Source organism: Ictalurus furcatus, chromosome 27, assembly GCF_023375685.1.
Source record: "Ictalurus furcatus strain D&B chromosome 27, Billie_1.0, whole genome shotgun sequence".
NCBI classification, from domain to species: domain Eukaryota; kingdom Metazoa; phylum Chordata; class Actinopteri; order Siluriformes; family Ictaluridae; genus Ictalurus; species Ictalurus furcatus.
This window is the reverse complement of record NC_071281.1, coordinates 12230795-12252590: the sequence shown is the minus strand read 5'-3', so window position 1 is coordinate 12252590 and position 21796 is coordinate 12230795. Positions and strand designations below refer to the sequence as shown.

At 40.0% G+C, this 21796-nt stretch overlaps 1 protein-coding gene across 3 annotated transcripts in view; it reads right to left on the bottom strand.

The window, feature by feature from the left end:
• Positions 1-21796, bottom strand: part of uacab (uveal autoantigen with coiled-coil domains and ankyrin repeats b) — a 58284-nt gene that overhangs the window by 9081 nt on the left and 27407 nt on the right. The window contains exons 1-15 of one of the 3 annotated variants that reach the window (XM_053616694.1): positions 16936-18014; positions 16197-16327; positions 12425-12513; positions 12142-12206; positions 9451-9508; positions 9092-9162; positions 7837-7943; positions 6047-6225; positions 4743-4780; positions 3900-3953; positions 3652-3759; positions 1132-1164; positions 907-993; positions 758-788; positions 557-609 (exon numbers count right to left, since the gene is read on the bottom strand). In XM_053616694.1, the coding sequence (XP_053472669.1) occupies positions 557-609; positions 758-788; positions 907-993; positions 1132-1164; positions 3652-3759; positions 3900-3953; positions 4743-4780; positions 6047-6225; positions 7837-7943; positions 9092-9162; positions 9451-9508; positions 12142-12206; positions 12425-12513; positions 16197-16327; positions 16936-16971 (1140 nt within the window). In that variant the 5' untranslated portion in view covers positions 16972-18014. Of the gene's footprint in view, positions 1-556; positions 610-757; positions 789-906; positions 994-1131; positions 1165-3651; positions 3760-3899; positions 3954-4742; positions 4781-6046; positions 6226-7836; positions 7944-9091; positions 9163-9450; positions 9509-12141; positions 12207-12424; positions 12514-16196; positions 16328-16935; positions 18015-21796 lie in introns of those variants that run through there. The other 2 variants (XM_053616692.1, XM_053616693.1) reach the window with 2 other exon arrangements.

The window sequence follows — 21796 nt, the reverse complement described above, 5'->3', positions numbered from 1 at the left end:
AAAATTAGGCCATGAGCTCAGCAGGACGTGTGCTCTTTAATAAACAATCTAAATACATTTCCATGCTTTTTTCCCCCATGTTTAATACGGTGGCCTCATGGAGACAACATGGTAAAAATAAACATTTCTTTTAAGTTTTGACATTTTTATTACTACATTGTAAGAGAAGACATTTTATAGATGCAATTCATCCAAAAATCTGGCCAGAATGTTCATTTCTACATGCATTATCTTGCCTTAAAGGCAATAAATCACATTTCCACCATAACCAAAACATGTGACAAAACAAAATGAGAAAAACGAAATCAATTTCCACTAAACTGAACACCTTGGACAATCTGTCTGCATATAGTACACACTGGGTCAAGCACAGACATTGTGCGGAGTTACTGACTTTCAATCAGAAAATCCTACTGCTGTATTACACCAACAGAAACGTTTTCTCTTCATATTAATAAGCATCTGCTTACATAATAAAAGCTGCACTGAAAAATAATGGGAATTAGAAAATATGTAGTAAACAACACAGCAAATCAACTGTAAGAGAACGTTTTACCTGAGCTGAATCCAGACTTTGAGCTTGTCTGACAAGAACAGTTTCTTTCCCTGCTTTAAATAAATAAATAAATAAATAAATAAATAAATAATTCCACACCAATTCTCATTTAAAGAATCAGATTAGTTCATATGAATGCACGCTGGATATTTTTCAAACTCAGCAGGAGGCCTATGTCTTTAAGTCACATTACTAACTCACCTTTAATCACAGACTGGCCCGAGTAATCTCCCTGCAAAATAAAATCATGCAAATGTATTAATTAGAGTCATCTTGTTAATATGGTTAGAACACGGGTCCCATGACGCTGCATGGTGTTTCATTATTGTTTGCCCTGGCTAGACACTCACCAGATGGCTCCGGAGCTGAACCTTCACGGTCTCTGCAGCTGTAGTGTCTTTCTCTCTGGCAGACAGCATGCGCTTCAGTTGCTCCCTCTGATTACAGAGAAAGAAAAAAAAAGGGTTGGAACGTGAGAGGGAGTCAATCACCTTTCATGCTTAAGCAATAAAAAGGTTGTGTGGAGAAGTGCTGTTAAAAGAGCTGTGGAAAACCACTGATGAAATGCAAAGTACCTCTTGGTGAATGTCCTCCACCGTCGACTTCTCCTGTAATGGGGTCAAATAAAGTGAACCACGGACTGTAATTACAGCAGCGCACATTCGATTACAGAGCAATTTCCGATAGATGCATAGTGAAAAGTTCACGTAAGGAATAACACAAGACAGACAATGCAGTTATAGGAAAATAATTCACACTGAGGTCGCCCAGTGTGAAGCTTTTACCACAGCATCTCACTTTTTATCTGTTTATAATATTTAATCTTTTGGAATGCCTATGAGAAACATTCGTTGCTCACGTCATAGCACTCCATGAACAGCTTTTCTTTTTGCCGTTCTCCCAACTCAAGAAACTTACTGGCTGTTAGAAAGCACGGACAGCCGAGACTTCTTCCGTAAATGTAGAATACACTAACAAACTACTAACAGTACGCTTCATCACATCAATATGTTTTCTTTGTTAAAGCATGCTTAAAAAAAAAAATCTGTTTATAATTAGGCTTAGATTATGTGGAACGTCTGCCATAGTAGCCCTGTGTGCAAGCTGTTACTATAGAAACTACTAATATAAACCTATGTTACAGCCAGAACTACTGACAGAAATATGCAGTTACATAAAATTAATCCACACCGTCTGAACAATCAGATTCAAGAATTCAACTGCACTGTGGTATAAGTAAAGATAAGGCACATAAGGACATGATAAAGCATCATAAAATCTGTTAAAACATACATAGGTTCAGGAATGCTAACACGAAAATCCTAGAAGGCAGAGAATCGTAATGGCAAAACCCTCATCGGTGGACAAGGCGGCTCAAATGCTACCAGCATACATGATAAAAAGCATGTTCTATTAGTGATGTGCTATCTTTGACTCTTTGACTCACTGACTCTTTTCAGTGAACGTTAAGAGCGGACTAAAATATGTACTGCATTTTGTTTTTTTGCTTTCTTTTTTCTTGTGTAATTTTGTAATAGTGTAATTTAATCAAAAACCTCTTTTCAACATCAGAGCTTTCCATTAGTATGAATTCATTCATCTTCATTAATTGCTTTATCCCAGTCAGGGTCAATGACATTTCAAGTTACTTTCCTTAATTAAATCAAATAACAACCCCGCCCCTCCAAATGTCTGTCCAAAAAGTGCTTGAGTTTTTGAAAACACTGGTTCTTATTGCCGAACTGAGTCATACAGTGCTGTGAAAAAAAAGTATGATTTCTTCTGTTGTTGTGTATTTCTCATACTAAATTGTTTCAGAAATTAAAACAAAATCTAAGATAAAACAAAAACAACACAAAATACAGTTTTTAAATGATAATGTTATTTTTTGAAGCAAAAAAGTTTTCCAATACTAACTGAACCTGTGTGAAAATGTATTTGCCCCTGTAGTTACTAATTCCCCAAATCTATGAAACTGCATTAATAACGTGGTTCAGCTGGACTAGACGCAACGAGGCCTGATTACTGCAAACCCTGTTCAGTCATATCAACACTTAAATAGAACTTTTTCAACAGCATGGAGTTGGTTAAAAGGTCTTACACAGTAACACACTATGCCGAAATTGAAAGAAATTCCATAAACGTTGAGGAAGAAGCTGATTGAAATACATCAGTCTGGGAAGGGTTACAAAACTATTTCAAAGGCTCTGGGACTCCAAAGAGCCACAGTGAGAGCTATTATCTCCAAATGGGAAAACTCGGCACAGTAGTGAACCTTCCCAGAAGCGGCCGACCTTCCAAAATTCCTCCAAGAGCACAGCAACGACTCATCCAGGAAATCACAAAAGAGCCAAGGACAACATCAAAGGACCTACAGGCCTCTCTTGCATCACTAAAGGTCACTGTTCATGACCCCACTATCAGAAAGACACTGGGTAAAAATGGCATCCATGGAAGAGTGGTGAGGTGAAAACCACTGCTAACCCAGAACAACATTAAGGCTTGTCTGAATTTTGCCAAAACATACCTTGATGACCCACCTTGAGTTTTACATTAATAAAAAACTGTATAGTGTGTTTACTCAGGTTGCCTTTGTTTTATGTTGTATTTCGTTTGAAGATCTAAAACTATTTAGTATAAAATATACACAAAAACCAGAAGAAAATACTTTTTCACAGCACAGTACTCATTGAAAAGAGCCAGAATTCCCATCAATACATTCTATCCTGCACTTTTACTGAGCAAAGAGACCACAACCTTCTCTTTTTGTTCTATACTAGTTCATAAAAACAAGGCTCATGGATTCACAGGTCAAAGTTAACCTAGATAAAGTTCATGCTAAGTGAATGTAACTGCCACTAGAAGCAAATGTGTGTATTTTACAGAGCATTTCTTAATGTTCCTCCTGTTCCACCAGGCAAATTTAATTCGCATTTGTCCTGATCACTGATTTAGATGAAAAAGCAGAAAAGTCTTTTCAGGTGTCGCTTGTATCGAGGTTGCATGGGGTCAAAAATTTCAAATGCTAAGACTAAACACCTCTGCAGGTTTGTGTGTGTGTGTGTGTGTGCGTGTGTGCGTGTGTGCGTGTGTACCTGACTGAGCTGCTGCTGCAGTGTACTGACTCTGTCCAGTAGAGCCCTCTGTTCCTGATGATACTTCCTCAGAGTCTCCTGTTGGCTCTCATTCTGCTTCTCAAGCTCCTAAAAAATAAACACAAATGCACAGAAAATGCATCCCACTGGATAAATATTTCTGATGGAATACTGCAAGCCAAAAGCTTCAACTCCATAGTCGAAGCCAAACAGATAAATCAGTTCCTGATGCAATTAGTTCCACTTACGTGAATAATCTGATCCCTGTTAGATGATGCCTCAGGGGCCACATCCACAGACAGCTGGAGACAAAAGACAGGAAGAGAGACTCAGCTAAGCTGGCTGGAAATCATGACCAACACTGATCATAACCGTACATCTGCTCAGGCTTTAAAATAAACACTGCTTATCCTAGCTGCTTAATAATGTCAAAACTGATAGTGAGTTATTATAGTCCTAATACATTGCATTCCTTTCTCCAACAGCAGGTGGCAGTAACGTCAAGCTGTAAAACAGACCAAGTCAACACCGCAGTGCTCATTCCAAGTTTGGCTCCAGGCTTTACAGCTAATCCAAGCTTTATTATATAAACTAAGCATAAAAACAAAGCTCCTAGCTCAGGATGTGTGACTAATGAAAGCAAATAAAAACTTTAACTGTGTGAGAAAATGTATAAACCTGGCTCGAAAGTGTGTGAAAAACTGACAAATGTACACAACCATGTGAATGGGTAAACACGGACTACAATAATTAGACCTGCTTTCCTCACTTCCCTCTCCTTAAAGGTACACTCACTAGTTTTGGTAGAAGTTTGCTAATGCTAGCTGTTTAAAATAAATGTAGGTTAGAAGCTTGATTGGTTGCTTTTTCAATCAGCAGTCAAAATGTTAGACTGTGTGCTGATTGGTGGAATGTTGGTGGCACACATTATTATGATTATTTTTTTTCTTCCTGTTGACAGATGCCGAATCCAAAACAACTAAATAATCAATAAAAATGTGAATAATAATGTGATTTCATCTCCAACTTCAGTGAGGTGGTGTTTTGTGAATAATGAAACATTAGTGCATCGTGTGACTATATTGCAGTACCTGTCTCTTCTTCAGTTCCACTCTGCTAGCTTCTTTTGCTGGAAATACAGATGAAGGGAGAGTTAAAATATTGATGTCACAGCTCAGTCTGTAAAATACGACACAGTGCATTCAAGAGAGTTCGCAAAGAAAATCTGATCTGTGATCTTCTGCACTGTTATGATGAGGACCTATTTCTAATGAGATTTAAAAATTTTAATAAAACAGAACAACAAAAAAAAACAAGCAATTTCTCTCTCTCTCTCTCTCTCTCACACACACACACACACACACACACACACACACACACACACACACACACACACACACAAGCTGCTCCATGCTGTGAACACCTGGCTGGCTCTGCTGTACAGCTCATTTTCCTAGAAAAGTCCCTGCTGCTTCACTAACACTACACCACCACACCACATCCTCAATTAATTTCCTTAAGGAATCATTTTCCTTACTCCAGCCTTCATTTAAACTCTTAACACCATCATTTCTATTACTCCTATCAGGGCATTTCTTTAAAAAAAAAATAAAAAATTAAACCATTAAACTTGTATTTTCACCTCAACTGACTAATCATCCCCATTTTTACACCTCAACATCTTTGTTCTTGCTGCAGTGAAAAGAAACGAAGGAGAGGAATGTTCTATCATGTAAATCAGATTAATGTAAAACCAGAGGTGCCAACACTGACAAGAAAATCAGGCAACTCAAGTTCGAACAAGAGTATAAAAAAGACCAAAGATACCACAGCCACGCCTTTGCATTTTCGGCAGCAAGACAGCAGCTTGTGAATTCACAGTTCACCTTGATGAAATCGGTCCAAAATGAAAGTAAACGTGTCTTTCGCAAACCTTGTCCTCTCACCGTGTGGCTTTTCATTCGTTTTTTAACTACCATTATCATATTCTTTACTATTATTATTATTATTATTATTATTATTATTTGTTTCCCTCATTTTTTTTTTGTTCTATGTGTTTGGTCTGACAGCTGCTTTATCTGAAAAAAGCTTAAGGATAGTTTACGGTGTCTCCTGTACCACTGTAGCTAGAGTTCAAATGCTACAGCTAAAGCATAAATGTTGGCACCTCAGTGAGACAGGTATATCATCAGCACACTGTAGAAGAAACTGCAATTTGAAGACACCAGTCCTTGATTTTCAAATCACTTGTGTACTAATGAAAGAATACATGCAGATGTGGATCCTAAAGTACAAACACCATCAAATAACAGTTCTGAGCTATTGGGTTTCCGAAATGACCAAAACTTTTGCTCGCTATTCAAAAATGATTCCGTGCTCAAAGATGTGATTTCACCTTTCGCATTATCCAGATAGCTCTTAACAAGGCTGATGAGCTCCTGGTTTTTGCTGAGTCGGGCATAGTGATAGCTGTCATGGCCGAAGCTGTCCACGGCGGTGACATCAGCTCCACGCTTCAACAAAACCTCTACAGCGTCCTTACAGGCAAATGTACATCCCAGGATCAGGGCGGTTCTAGAAGAGCACATTGCATTTGTATTAACACATCATCAGTATTCTGAACTCAGCATTAACGATGCACTTAAACACTGCTCAGCACTACAGAAAAATGACATCTCGTCAAAGTGGAAATAGCTTGATTATAGCTAAATTTATATGGTATATCCTATTATAAGATTATAATAAAACCAAATATGATTATTAAACCAATTTCTAGATTTATTTTACTCATTTTACGCTTGATATAGTCTTGTTCTATTTGCAGATATTGCAAATAGTGATTAATTAGAGATTTTCCTCGTTTTTAGCAGCTAGAAAGAAGCTACATTATCTTCCGGTAGAAGATATAGAACAGATAAAGCTTGAAATTAGTTTTTTAATTAAAAATAAATAAATAAATAAAGTCTAGAAATAGGTCTAATAATCTAATATTTGGTTATAACGGATAATGCTAGATAAATTCTGATATATTGAAGATATTTCCACTTGCTGTCGTTTTTTGCAGTGAGAAAGTTGTGTATGTGGGCAGGCCGATCATGATTGTGAAATTTATCAACACTACAAATGCAAATAAATTCAATTTCTTTTTGGCCTTCGGGGTCAAAAAATTCAAAAGGGAAGACATAGGGCAAATAATAAATCTAAAAACATATTACTGAAATCTACAGTTTACTAGACAATAATTTTACAATATATAATAACTATAGCAAAAGTCTATGTAAATAAAAATGTAAATAAACAGTCATCAACAACGTGCTTTATTGCTTTTAGAAATAGTGGCTAAGTTACAACTTTGCGAAATAGCAACAAACAGTTGCAAACAGTTCACTGATTAAACTTTATACTGAGAATAATGATTAATGATTATGAAGTTCGGCCAAAACCAGTGGAGAGTCTCAGTCATCTGCTATTAACATTTGAACAAAGGTGCTACTTTTTTACAGTATAGAGAGATGCATTAGGTCCATTGTTTATGTCTCACAATTTGTTTTGACCCCCAATAAAATAAATAAAAAATTTTTTTTAAAAAATCACCCTGAACTTGTGTTGGCCAACATAGACACCCAAAAACTACAGAACAGACTGTATAGGGCAATATCTGAGGGAAAATTTAAATATGACAAGAATAATCATATGACCTAATTGGTAGATAAATAAAATTAAAGGTGATTAAGACTAAGACTACTTAAGGCAATCGACTTCAACATTGTCATTATACTAGGCTATTATGTTAATCTATTTTTCTTAAATGTCTTCTTAAATGTCTTAATTCACACATATTTCATCCATATATTTTGATCTGCATTTTCACTCTAGATTTAGATTATAATTATTTTTTTTAAATCAGTTTTAAAAACAAGTGCTTGTGTTAAAACGATTGAAAAACTCATTTCTGAGAGCACTACTCAAGAAAAACCCGGCATCCTGGGAAATCCGAACTGCACAGAGGTAATTTTACGATCCAGAAGTTATGCATTTAAGATAAGCACTCCATTAAATTAAGCAATCGATTAGGACACGCAATAGAGTATATGAAGAGGAATAGTGCATGTATATAAATAACTTTTCTTGCATCTCTATTGAACCCTGAATACATGTGAAGACATGCGAGTAAGATTTCTTTACTTGTTCTGCTTGTCGCGCACTCGGATGTCGGCCCCTCGGTCCAGCAGGAGCTGACAGATATGGGGATGACACATCTGAGTGGCCAGCACCAATGGAGTTCTCCCATCCTCCAAAAAAAAAAAAAAAAAAAAAAAAGGAACAAATGGCACAGAAAGTCATTCCCTGATGGCACATTTCACATACAAGAGTAACTAAAATCTGAATTACAAACTGAGCCTCTGGACAAATCATCACGCTGAAGGAATATAATCTCTGCAAATTTTCAGCTTTTCACTTTATTCAAGAAGACTTGAACGAACAGTCAGTGCAGGTAGGAATGCACACTACATTAGAGTTAATGAAATGAATGAACAGTTACTAAGCACATTCTACATAAAGCCACAGCTGTAACACTATACATAGTGCAGAAAAGCCTTTAAACAGAAACAACAATACAATAAAACCACATCACAGGCACTCAAATACCATCATGTACATTTCCCATGCTCAGTCCTAGCACTAGTCTTAGTGTGGCCAAGGTGCCATGAGGATTCATTGGCCGACTTAGATTTGAAAAAAAAAAAATAAATAAAAAAAAAAATTTAAAAAGAAAAAAAAAAAAAAAAAAAAAAACCAGTTCATCTCAGAGCATCATGCATTCACAACTAGCCATCTTTGACAACTGGTATCATCTTCTTTTTTTTTCTTAGCACAGTTTGGAATAATTCAGCATTTTCTGTCCTACTTCCCAAAGATGACTGGACTGTATTTGAAATGCTGCAAATTATGCCCATGATAATAGTTCCACTTTGAATTTAAACTAAAAATACAAACTACACAAGCTATTTCACACAATTCTTTATATAAAAAAATCGATTACTTCTTCACTACGCACTAAATGAGCACTATTTTGAGGGGAGAAGAAAAAATAAGAAAAAAAAAACCCTCAACCTGTACTGTTCGTGTTGCTGCACTCCTCTTACAGGGTTTTAGCTTGAGTATTTAGTTCAAAAGTATTTAGCTCATACTTTTGCTTGCCTGATGTGTTTATGGAGGAGACTAAAAAGCTCTTCTAGAAGTCACTCTGGATAATGAAGTCTGCCAAATAATACAAATATAAACAATAATATGAAGAATAATGGTAAGACCTAGATGTATTTCTTATGCACTCATTAGCTACATTACCCGCTTAGCAAACATAACAGTCTTGTCTGATCAACTACATGTAGATCAAAAGGGGAAAAGTGTACAAATCTAGTTTTGATTCGATACTTACAAAGTCACTAGCGTTGACCGAAGCCCCACTGTCACACAACAGCTTAACACTGGAGGAGCAGCCGGCCATGACTGCAGAAAGGAAATGACACAGACATGATGGACGGCTCACAAAACAAATAAGAATGGAGCTGTAATCCTTATACCCTGATCGTACCCTATACGGTCTGCCTAACACTCGAATTCATTACCAGATGATAAAGTATGAACTGTAGTTTTAGCTTGTCCTGCTATCCAATGAGCTTTTCATTACTCTCAGTTTGCTCTGGCACTGATGTCACTATGTTCACCACAACACTGTGAGACAGAGGAAAAAGGTCAGCAAGACAAGAGGGGGGGAAAAAATGAACTGTTATTCACCTGCATCATGCAGGGCTGTTCGTCCCTGCAGGTCCACATTTCCAACAGGGCAGTTATGCTGCAACACATAACAAGCATTGATTTTACAATCTTTGTACAGCATTTCCATTGACATACGTTGTACTGTATACATACAATGCAACACAAACAAACTTCGAACCTTAAACAAAGTACCAAAAAGTCAGGCAGCAAAACGTTAAACACAAAAGCAAATGTGAAACAGAAAAATCAAAACCACATCAATATTAACACAAGATGGGAAAAGTAGGTCCTTACTGAACAGCACTTGTTTGTTGCTGAATAGACACAGTGTATGAATATCACAAGTTAAAAGAATCGCACTTCCGCAAGCTTTACCAATTTATCCAGATGATACAATTTTACTTGTTATTTGTGTCATTATAGTGAGGAGTAATTCTTTCTTTTGCATAACCTGGTTTCCCTAGGTGGGTTTTCCTTTAGTTTGCAAACTCAAATTAATTTTGTGCAAAGGTGCCCGCATACCTAAAATAACATCGTATGAATGCTGTTGAGAAGAAAATTGACACCGAAAAAGACGCATCAGCAGATTCATTTAGGCTTATATTTCCTCTTACTGTAAACATTCTCCAATTCTGTGGTCTCTCAGACTGACACACGCTGTAGCCAATCAGCAATGAGCGTGTGAGTTAATGTGTTTCTGACTTTGCTGTTTTCAACTTTGTTGTGGTGTTTTTCCTTTTGCTGTTGTATTTTTGCTTTTGCTGTTACATTCTTTATTTGTTGAAGTCTTTTGCCACCACATAAATAAGGTATGCTGCATACAGGGTTGCCAGGTATACATTATTTCCATGGAGGTTGGGCAGGTTTGTATACCTTAGTTTACTGCTTAGTTCTATCAAGGACTGGCAAGTGAAATAGTTTATTACATATGTATGTGGGCTGTGATTAAACTGCTGTAAATTACCAGGTGAATTGGTGTAGAAATAAGATATTGCTAGGCCATTTTATGATCCTGACTGAAAATTGTTTAAGAAAACTACGGTTTTGTTAGAAATGCATCACATGGAGCTTCACCTTATCCTCAGGAGATCACAAGTTAGAATCCTGGCGATGCCACAGCCGTCCACGGCCAGGAGATAAAGACAGGAAAATTGGCTGTCAGCTCAGTGTGGGAGGGTTGGCATACTCCCTTTCCCCTTGCGAATCATGGGCAATGGTGAGCTCATGCAAGCGGAAGGGATGGATAGCGCTTTCCTCCGAGGCCCCGTGACACAACATGAGCAGTAGTTTAAAATGATATGGTTGGCTGGCTTCATGTGTCTCAGGGGAAGCATGTCATAGCGTTCAGGCTCCCAGATTGGTAGCTGTCGTAAGATAGGGAAGACCTAACTAAATTAGACTAAATTAGGGAGAAAAAGATGTGAACAAATAATGGCCTTACTCTGGAAATATGACATATTTGATGAGCAGAGTCATGATTTTGGAGATCATAGGTTGACATGCCTAGTTTTGACCTGCATTTTTTTATCTCCACTGCAGGCCTATAACTGTTTGACCTAATGATTCATAGTTTGGCCACTTTTAATGGTCACCTGCAGGTCAAGTACAAGAAAGTCTTGCTATGGCACTAGCACTGCTCAGTTGAACATTCAGTCCCAGAGCTCAAATCCCAAATCAAGCACATTCTCACGCTGTTCCTTTCTTTCTCCTGCCAATTTTAAGCTTGTTTGGACATCCTGACTCACTATAATACTATCCTAATTATTTCCTTCTCTCTCCAGCAACAGCTTCCCAAATGGGCAGTGTGGTCACATGATTGAGCTGTTAACTGCATTCTGGGTAGTGAGAGCTGTTCGAGGTGGGCAGAAAGCAGCGGGTCAGGTTACACTGGCCTCTACAATGACGGCACAGAAATACAGAGGGGAGGATGCCCTGTCAACACTCGGAACACCCTTTCTTGAGTTCTTGAAGGCTTTTAAGCATACACATTAGGTAGAGGAGTACAACAAGTCACACTGACTTCGCGGCGAGCTTGGGGTGGTCAAATCAAGGCTAAATCATAAATACATCACGGAGTAATGATAGTAATTACTGTTGTGTCCTGACATTTAGCCATAAAAACCTTACTTTTGTAAAAGTAAACAAATGTTTTAAGGTTTCCTAACAAAATGTAAATATAACGTATAAAAAACAACAACAACAGTGATTTGGCCGTGACAAAAAGTGACAGTTACTCAATCTTGAATTTTCTACTCAAGAAAAAGAGCCATTAAATGGTGACGATATGAAATGAAAAAGTCTATTTTCGACTCTTCGCCTTTCTGAACCATCAATTGGACCATCAATTCTTCACAACCACTACAGTGTAATTATCAGATGTCAGGATGTTAAACTGATGTGAGATTTTGACATGACAGGCCGGAGAATAGATCTTTCAGAAAATCCATCATTAGGGAAACAACAATTTCATTCTCTTTGCACACAAAGGACATCCATTATGCACTTTATATTGTCCTTTATGGTTCTGTTACTTTATAATATATAATAAATTTTACACAATGCACCCACGCATTCTTTTAGAAGCTGATAGAATGGCCCTGATTGACAAGTGCATATTTCCCACCATTTCTCTGTTTGGTACTGGACAGCTTCTTTCACTACACAACAACTTGGCATACAGATAAAGAGGTGACACTAGGGACAGATTACCTGTAGGAGCTTCTGCACGCACAATGACTGTTTATTCCGGGCTGCTAGGTGTAAGGCGTTTTTTCCTGCAAAGATAAAAACACTGATTGCCATTCAGGCTCAAAATGCAACAAAAAGAATCGCTAAGTTTCTTACATGTCTAGTTTATTAACATAATTTCCTTGCATATAATTTGACTGGTAATGTTGAATAGTTTTATGAATAATTCCTATTCGCTACCTGGTGATGTGCTTACTTATAAGTGCACATTAATAATAGTGCCCCAAAAGAAAGAACATAATACCTGTGGCATCATTGGCTGTGACATCAACACCATGACCGAGGATGACGCTAAGGCAGTCCAAATGTCCTCTGGTTGCAGCAAGATGAAAACTAGAGAGAGCGAGAGAGAGAGAGAGAGAGAGAGAGAACGAGAGAGAGAACCCATGGGTAAATCAGGGTAAAGGCACAGAATTTTAATACGGTTATATCCGGCTTCAGGAAATGGGAGCGAGAGTGAAAGAGAGAGTGACAGGAGAAGCTGGGATGAAAGAGTAATAAAGTAGGCAATGTAGTGTGAAAACCGATGCCTGCTGTAACTGCCCATATCAGCATTCACAGAGGATGATGGGGAAACTCAATCCTCAACCCTCACACTCTTAACACAGCCCACATACAGTATGCATTAACTCTGTGTGGGGAAAAAAAAAAAATTATGTACTTTTTTCAGCTTCCTCCCCAAATCCATAGAATCCATGCCATCCCTTCATTAAATTAGAATATCTGAATGCTTGCACAAGAGATGGACATTATGGAATTAATGGGACATGTTTAACAGGCAAGTGGAGCGTTCTTGTCCTAACTGGCTGGCTGGTGGTGGTCATATATGGGAACAAAACCATTAGTTGTTTTTAATTCCCATTTATAGGGAGTGTTTTTTCCCCCTAAGAGTTATTTCATTGCTGGAATGTGAGGAGAGCCTCGGCAATGATTACACCACATTCGTATTTGATATCGCTCACCCCAGCTTTAAAGATACGCTGGATTTAGTCTCAGAATTCTGATTCCACTGGCATAAATGCACGGCACATTATGTACAGCACTGTGAAGGTTGAGGAGCTATTAAAGCATCCCAATTATGTCCACAGCAGCTCATTGTTGTAGCATACTATTCATACCTAAGCCTTCAGAGCAGTCAACACTGGCCTCAGAGTGCTGAGCAGGCTCGAGCTGGACACATGGCATGTCTGTTCTAGTGCTCAGAGGTGTGGGAAGTCACACAAGCTGCCACCTGACTTCGGGAAGTGTTATTAAAAGCTGTGTTGAGAAGAACTCTGGGCATGCCACAGCCTTGACCTGCAGGTCTGGACGCAAAAGCCGCAGATAAGTGTAGGGATTCCACCCCAACAGAACATGAAACCCAAGTGACATGCTGTCTGCAACCCTGGCTTACGGTTACATCATGTTGTTCAGGGGCTATTGTTGTCACCTAATAGAGAAGAATGATTTTCTGGGTATGGTTACAAGTCAGGAGGCCGTCATGTGGTCAGCTGATGTGATGAGGTCGGTGATCATAATGTGTAACGCTTTGGAAAGTCATCATGCTTTGGATATTCTATTGCAGAAAAGTATGACTGTGGAAACCACATGAAGAAAAGCACTGATTTACTAGAGAAACTACAGAAAGACAGCTGCTCAGTGTCCTGACAAAATGAACAGAGCAAGTCTTTCTTTAAACATCCAGCTCAACACTCACGTTTGGTTTCTACGAACGCAATCCATCAAACGCAATCCATCTCCTAGACCTCCCAGCTTTCTGGTAAAATCTCAAAAAGACAAGCATAAGCAACCCTTCATTGTGGCAAGCCATGGCTAGGGAGGCCAGAAAAGCACTACGATCTGCTGCATGCAGGACTCGTACATTAATTCACTGTTAGAGCTGCCATGTTGTTGACAGGCAAAGAGACGAGAAGGCTGTTCAGAACCCAGACATGTCATTCTAGCTTGGCTCCAGCTCCTTCCATGCCTCCGCTGGATGCATGACATTTTTAGAGACACTCAAATGATGTGTGCGTGTGTGTGTGTACACATAGTGGAGCTTAAAAGACCCCCCAAAAGCAAGAACATGACCCTGTGAACATGCACATTACAGCCTCAGATACATCAGTCTGAACATTCTGTATCGTCAACTTTCACACGAAGATCAAATCCCAAAGAAACAGAAAAGAATTCTGCACACATGGCTAATTCTTCATTACAAAAAGGGTCATGTTCACAGTGCTTAGTTTACATACGAACAGTGTTACTTTCAGCAAATAAGTGAACATTTTCCGATGATTTCCTGTTTGATGATGTTTCAATATAGCAGAAGCCAGGAAGTTCAGTTAGCGGTCAATATGTGCAACTAAAGTATCATTTTAGCTACACAGAGTCTTTTATTTCTAATTCATCAACATATGAGAGTAATTTGATAGTACAGAATACTCCAAAAATAAATAAATAAATAAGCGTATGGGTATAACGGCACCCCGCCTTGTGCCCGATACTCCCTGGGATAGGCTCCAGGTTCCCCGTGACCCTGAAAAGGAGTAAGCGGTAGAAGATGGATGGATGGATAGTATAATGGCAGGGGAATATGGGACATAAAAAGTGTATGTGTGTTCCAAAAGGCCACAGTGAAAAGTCGTGGTTTCCGTTTCCAGTTGGTTAATCCTGGATTAGCAATAGTAATCACATTCTCTACAGATGTGCACCTCACACCCCCCACCCTCAGACTCTCCTAAGGCTATCCCTGTGGGCCAGGCAAAACACATTTTTATTAAAGATAAACACTGCACATATAATCCGATCTAAAATTGGGACCCACAATTGCAGCTGGACTACAGCGCACCCTCCCTGTGGTCACCGCAGCCGCTATGTCCATCGTACGCTTACACCAAGCTGAAACAACACAAACATGAAATCGGTGTGTGGCCAAGCTATATATGTGCAGTGGAATCCTTTAAATCTTAAAAACCCGCAAAACATGCGACCCTGCACGCTCTCGCAGCATTTGACCTCCCATGTAACGGGAAGGTCTCCGTGCTCCTCCATGGGGCAGGTTGCTGCTGACGCGCGTGCTTCATATATCAGTCAGTGTTTGTTACCTCCAGCTCTGTTACGCTGCCTCGCCACCCTGGCGACTCGGCAGTGCTGAATGCACTTGATTTAGGCCTGAGAAATTCCAGAGCCTTATTACAACTCCAGGCCCTTTCTCTATGCCAGCTCACAGGAAGAGTCTTACACACAGATAGAAATACCCCATTGGTGGAAACATCTTATGGTTACGATCGCAAAAAGCAAAACAAAGCTGGCATTAAAATAGGCTAGACGTTGGAACCCTCTATCCTAGTTTTACTGTCATAGGGATTAAAAAAGAAAAAAGTATTAAAGAACACTTAACCATAATAAAAAAGCAACCCTAACCCTGACTCCTTACTAAAGGTGTATAAAATCGAGTGTTTTCCTTTTGCATCAAGGATCCGATTACAATCCGTGCGTCTCTGCTGGCTTTTGCGTCGCTTCTTTTCTGTATGCATGTTTCTGGTTGAGTGGCCCTGTTCCACAGTGACAATTCTAGACAGATTTGTGTCCTCTAGTTGGGCACAGAAAGCCTCAGCCCAGATTAGACACAAACACAGGCCAGCGAGGATTCTGTAAATACCAGTCATTTTGAAAAGATTATAATTACTCCCGTATGCTGCTGCATAAACACACAGCACTCAGTTTGAGTTCGGCCCTCTAAACAGAACTTTTCAGGAGGATGAGAGTTTATTGGCTTTGCTCTTTTAATAGAAAGAGCAATCTAAGGCTTAGCATTTATGATTAATATGAGAACCAGGAACAATATTGTTTATTAGGATAATGCAATAAGACAGACACGGGGCCGGAGATTCAAATCCTCCCGAAAACCATTATTAACCTTTGACACCTAAACGGAACTAATTAAAATGGTCTGTTTGACTATGTGGAAATGGCATATCCTGTGTGTGTGTGTGTGTGTGTGTGTGTGTGTGTGTGTGTGTGTGCACACTTACGCAGAGCGGCCCTCCACGTCTAGTTTGGTGGGGATGATGCCTTTCTTACTGAGGACAGCTGACACCTTGTCCACCTCTCCTCTTTCTACCGCCTTCATCAGCCTGTCATCATACTTATTCCAGTCGGTGTTCTGCAAAAAACAGGAACACGAGGGCAGCACATTTAATTCAGTGTAATATTCTGAAATAAAACACCTGAAGAAGTCTTAGTCTTCAGTGCATTAGAGACTGTCAGCAAGGCTAAAATTGCTAGGTGAGTGAAAGCGATTGCTTCTCTTTGCGAATAGCTGTCAAGAGGAAATCTTCGCTCTGAGGAATGGAGCTATACCAGTTCTTTAATGGCGCTTTTCGCCACGGAAAACGTTTGCATTTCAAAAGAGTTATGAAATGAAAAAAAAACAACAAAAAAAAAAACAATTGCAAAGTTAAATTGAGTGCAAGAATGCGATTTGACAACAAGTTCAAACAAGTCATGAAAATTCCAAGGCTCAAAACATCACTTCGAATCAACACTGCATTCTCCAGGAACATTCCGAGATTCATAGCTGCTGTGGAGAAAGTCATAAGTCACTCTCCCTTGGTAGGTCAGTCCAAAAACCACACACACGCACGCACGCACGCACGCACATTTCCCAGTAAAGTTTCAAACTTTTATAAGCAAGATTTAAATAACTGGTCTACATCTTAAACAAATTTAGCTCCCAACGTACAGCCTTCCTTGTGTTCGTCTGATACCTACAAAGTACACGGAGGTGCATTTAAGCCATCGACTCATGGTGCTGGTGATGCTGGTCCTTTACGCAGCTGCTCAGGAGACAGAGATATAAAAACAAATGACCAAAGTTGCCTCCTCACTTTGCCTTGTTGGAGGGAAAAGACACTCTACCAGCGAGTGTGTGGGATTTGTCCAGTTTAATCGAGTCCTGTGCTCCAGCAGGCTGCCTGCGCCTCACCGAGACCTAAGAGTCCTCGGCCGATTCCGCTCGCTCCTCCCCAAGCCTCAGCCTCTCCCCGTGCTCTCATCACGTCCTCGCATGCACAGAAACACACTCGCACACGCCTGTGCACGGAGCTGCTGCAGAGCAGGGGCCAGCCCTGGGACAGCAGCTCCTCCTCTGAGCACGAGCCTCTCTGTCCTTCTGTACCGTTCTGTTGCTTTTTCAGGCTAGATTCAGGTCGTCCTGCTTCGCCCTGTAGATAGGGACTCTTCCTCCTGAGTGCTCGGTCTTTCTCTCTGCACTAAATGGCAAGGTCGCGCAGCTCTTGGTGGTAAATATGTGATCTCTTCAGGGTCGAAAATATCCCGGTAAACATTGTGCAGATGGGCCTTCTGACTGGTTACCTTTTTTTCGACCCCCCCCAAACCTTTCTCCAATGACTGATTGGGGAACAGGCGCTAAGAATAACCTATCCTGACATACTCGGCCCATGAGTAACTGCAACGGTGGCGGAGAGTCAAGACGGAGGCCAGACAAGCAGGAGGAAACCCACACGCCCACACACACACACACACACACACACACACATACACGCGCACAGAGCTAGAAATAATAACCTATGACAGATTACAAGTCTGGATCTAAACCACTCTATTGGATGACACTGTAAAGTGAGTGGTCTACACCTCTCGCGAACGTTCTCATCTCATGCTCCGAGTGATGGCAGAGCTGCTGATCCAGACGCACAGTAGCAGGATTAGGTGTCGGCCTTTTTACAATCAGCTGTCTGGGAATCTCCAAAGCCCTCTCATCTCCACCTCTCTCTGCACCTTCATGGTAAACACAGCATAAAAATTCTATTTCAAAGAGAAGACGTCATCCTTCAAATTGGGAGACTGTGAAAAACATACGGGGGAGACTGTGTGTGTGTGGGAGAGGGGGGTGTTTAATTTACACGCTGCATCAGTGGAAGGGGGGGGTCGTGTTACACACACCCCCTTCCGAGCCCGAGCGGAGCCGACTGAGTGGCAGTAGTCTTCAGAAAACATGTGAGAATCTCTTCACACGCTGAGCGAGCCATATGAGGGGGTCAGTGGAAAGGGGAGGAAGGGGAGAGGGGTTACTTTCTAACCTGCTCTGCAACATGGAGACAAAGGAACAGAAATGGACACATGCATATATCTGCTCACATAAATACACACATGCATGTATCGGGGTATGTATTTTTGTTGTGTCGTGCTGAAAGGACAATGAATGATGGCTTAAAGATGTTTACAGCCCATCCACTCGCTTTAAAATGTCTCGCTTTAAACATGTGACAGACAACCATATTAAACCACCAGACATGACGAACGATATCCCAGTTCGGAATAGGTAAGAACATGCATAGTGCACCTTGGGTGATCCGTAACTAGAAATAAAAACATGTTCTTTCATTAACACAACCTGCACTAAAGAATAAGAACTCTATGCGAGGTTACAAGGATATTTAAATAAGGAACAATGCAAGCTTAAAAAGGACAACAGTCAACCAGCCATAGAAAAGATTTCAAATGGGGAAAAGGGCAGGGGTGGGGGTGTGGTCGGGAATACCACACACACACACACCCCAGCTATTCATTGTCAATGTGCAGTCTGGTGAAACTCCTTAATAGAACCAGTCAACCTTAAAACCAGCATTATTCCACAGTCATGCCTTCGCTGCATTTGACTTGACCCATATACTCCATGTTCAAAACATTACCTGATACGAGCAGCACTATTTCGTATGCGTTTTGTTTTTAGCTCCAGTTACCTCACAGAGATGCCATAATTCACCTGCTATTGTTATCTGTACTCCAAGAGGTTTAAAAATAAAAGTTCTTTCAGTATTGACTGTGCTCCTGTGTTCAACATCACAAAAAGCTCATGCGGAGAAGAACGAGATTTTATTGAGTAACGAAAACAGCTGACACCTCTTAGAAGTTTAAGCTTGATCTCACATGTGCAGAACCCTGTATTTTTGCTGAGCGTGAACATTCTAACAATAAGATCTAATAAAGAACCACCCAGGAAAAAGTTTGCTCTTGTAAACAATTTCGTCTCACTGGTAGCCAGTAGCCTCTTGGAGTCGTTTGTCTTGATTCCATGCACAGAACAGGATCAGATACATAATTGGATATTACTTGACTAATTAAAAATAAATAAATACAGGGTTTAAATCACTGCTACTTTGCGACCTGGTTGATAACAGCTATGATTTAAATTCTCTTATGCTACTTGATTGTTGCTAACGTGGGGGGCGGTGAAGTATGTGGACACCCCACCTAGTGATTGTCCAAAAGTATGTGGACACCCCACCCAGTGATTGTCCAAAAGTATGTGGATACCCCACCTAGTGATTGAATTTAAGCGTTTCAGCCACACCCATTGCTAAAATGTGCATAAAAATCACGCACAGAGAGATGCATACCCTAGAATGAATTATACTGAAGAGCTCAGGGACTTTAAACATGGTGTTGTCAAAGGATGCTAATATTGCCACAAGTCACTTTGTGGAATTTTTCCCTGGTCGACCTGCCCCGGTCAACTGTGATTGCTATTATTGAGAAATGGAAGAGTCTAGAAGCAACAGCAGCTCAGCCACGAAGCGGCAGACCACGCAAACTCACAACAGGGCAGCAGAGTACTGAAGCACAGGGCGTGTAAAAAATTCCAGTCTGCCTCTGGAAGCACAAGATCTGTGTGTCAGGAGCTTCATGAAATGGGTTTCCATGGCCAAGCAGCTGCACACAAGCTGAAGATCACTGTGCAATGCCAAGCATCGGCTGAACAGGCGTAAAGCACCGCCACTGTAGCAGAGCAGTGTGAAATTCTCAAATCTGACTGATCAGAAGGCATTGATTCATTTCCTATAACGGAAGCACCCATTAATCCCAGCTGTATTCAAAACCACATGCTTATATTAAATGTGGTCATTCTACTGTTTTCATTTCTATAAAAACAACTCATTCACAGGATCTGTATTGCAGACATCCCATAATATAACAACACTAATAGTAAACACATTTTTAAAATTGTTATTTCCAATGGAAAAAAAGTGTATAATTGTTGATATAGTGTTGCTTTCTGAAAAATGTATTTAACATTTATGGAAGGAGTCGCCAGTGTCAGCGCTTCGTAAGTTTTCCTAGAGTCTTTGAGGGATCGTCTGCTTTTATCTGTTGCATGACATCGTGTTTCTTCATTAAATGAAAAAAATTGTTACCGTTGGCAAATTGCTGTGGTATGAGAGGAGTAAAACCCTTCAGGAAGCGCTGCGATCGGAAAACAAATCAACTTCAAGGTGATAACACATCACACCATCATGCTGCTGATTATTATTAAGCACCTCGTTGTGTTTAATTCATTACTGATCCTATAACGGCAAATATTCCTATCGCGATTACACACGGTAAACATAACGTGGAAGTTATTTTATTTGGTCCAATGATTATGTTCCTAGAGTATAGAACAAGGATTAATAGCTGTGCCAGTATACTGAGGATCCAGCGGCACAGGACATGGGATTCTGAAAACTAACCGAAAACGTGAGCTTTTGGACACATGTAGCGTTGTGATCAACAAATTAAAAACAGGCCTAGTGGAGCCATTTCGTTATAAAACCTCCAACCATAGAATAAACAAGGCTAGCACAAGTGTCCTTGGGTAATGCCGTTCCTTTTCTTCCTCTTCTTAGTCCATTTCAAAAGGTGACTCAGCTCTTCACAAAAGAGCTCTTAGAGAAATGGATAAGTACTGCAGGTGTACTTTTAGACAACATGGATGACAGGTAAGGACAGGCTGAGTGTAAGAGTTTTAGTGAGCATGCACACACATCTGGGTTACTGCCAGATGAACATGCACTAACACAGGAGTGAAGGTATCATCTGAGCCAACATCTATGTTCATGAAAAGCAGGTAAAACTGAGCTGGTGAGTGACTGCTGCAGTTGCTTCTTTTTTGAGGCAAAACCCATCAGCCTTCATTATAATTTTTTCTTTGTCTGAAAAGTGGTCTCTTACATAATATGCTGCTTTCTTTACAGACATAAAATTTTTGTGCTGGAAAACTAATTGTCCTGACTCCATAATGTAGAAGTCAAAATAAAAATCTATTACAAAGTTTGTACTAAAAAAAAGGGAGCCTAACACTTTTGCACACAGTGTTAACACTTAGAACTTAAAGGTGATCCAAATAAACAGCCAATAAACTAATTTTCCTCCATTTTTCAATGCAATACTGGCAGGGACGCAAAGTGATGCAGTTAGGAGTGATAGCCAGGGCAGCAGTCAGGCTTGGCCATGAGAACGCATCGCACGTGGGCCTGAAATGATAACTCACAGCCTACAAATACAGTTGGCACAAAAGCGGAAAATAAGAACATGACGTGTTTATAAGACAGTATTTAAATCACCGTCAAGCATGGAACAAAATGTTACATAGCAAGCGTATAAATGTGATTATGTTTCTGTTTATATACAGACCTACTCGCAAAGCTATAAATGATGAGAGTAGTAACCAGCTGGGTTAGTTCAGATGCAGGTCTGATGAACTGACATACATATGGAGTTACTATTTTGCTGCAGTCTATGCACAAGCAGCAGAGGTTACACCCTGCTAGTGACACGAGCGATCTTTCCA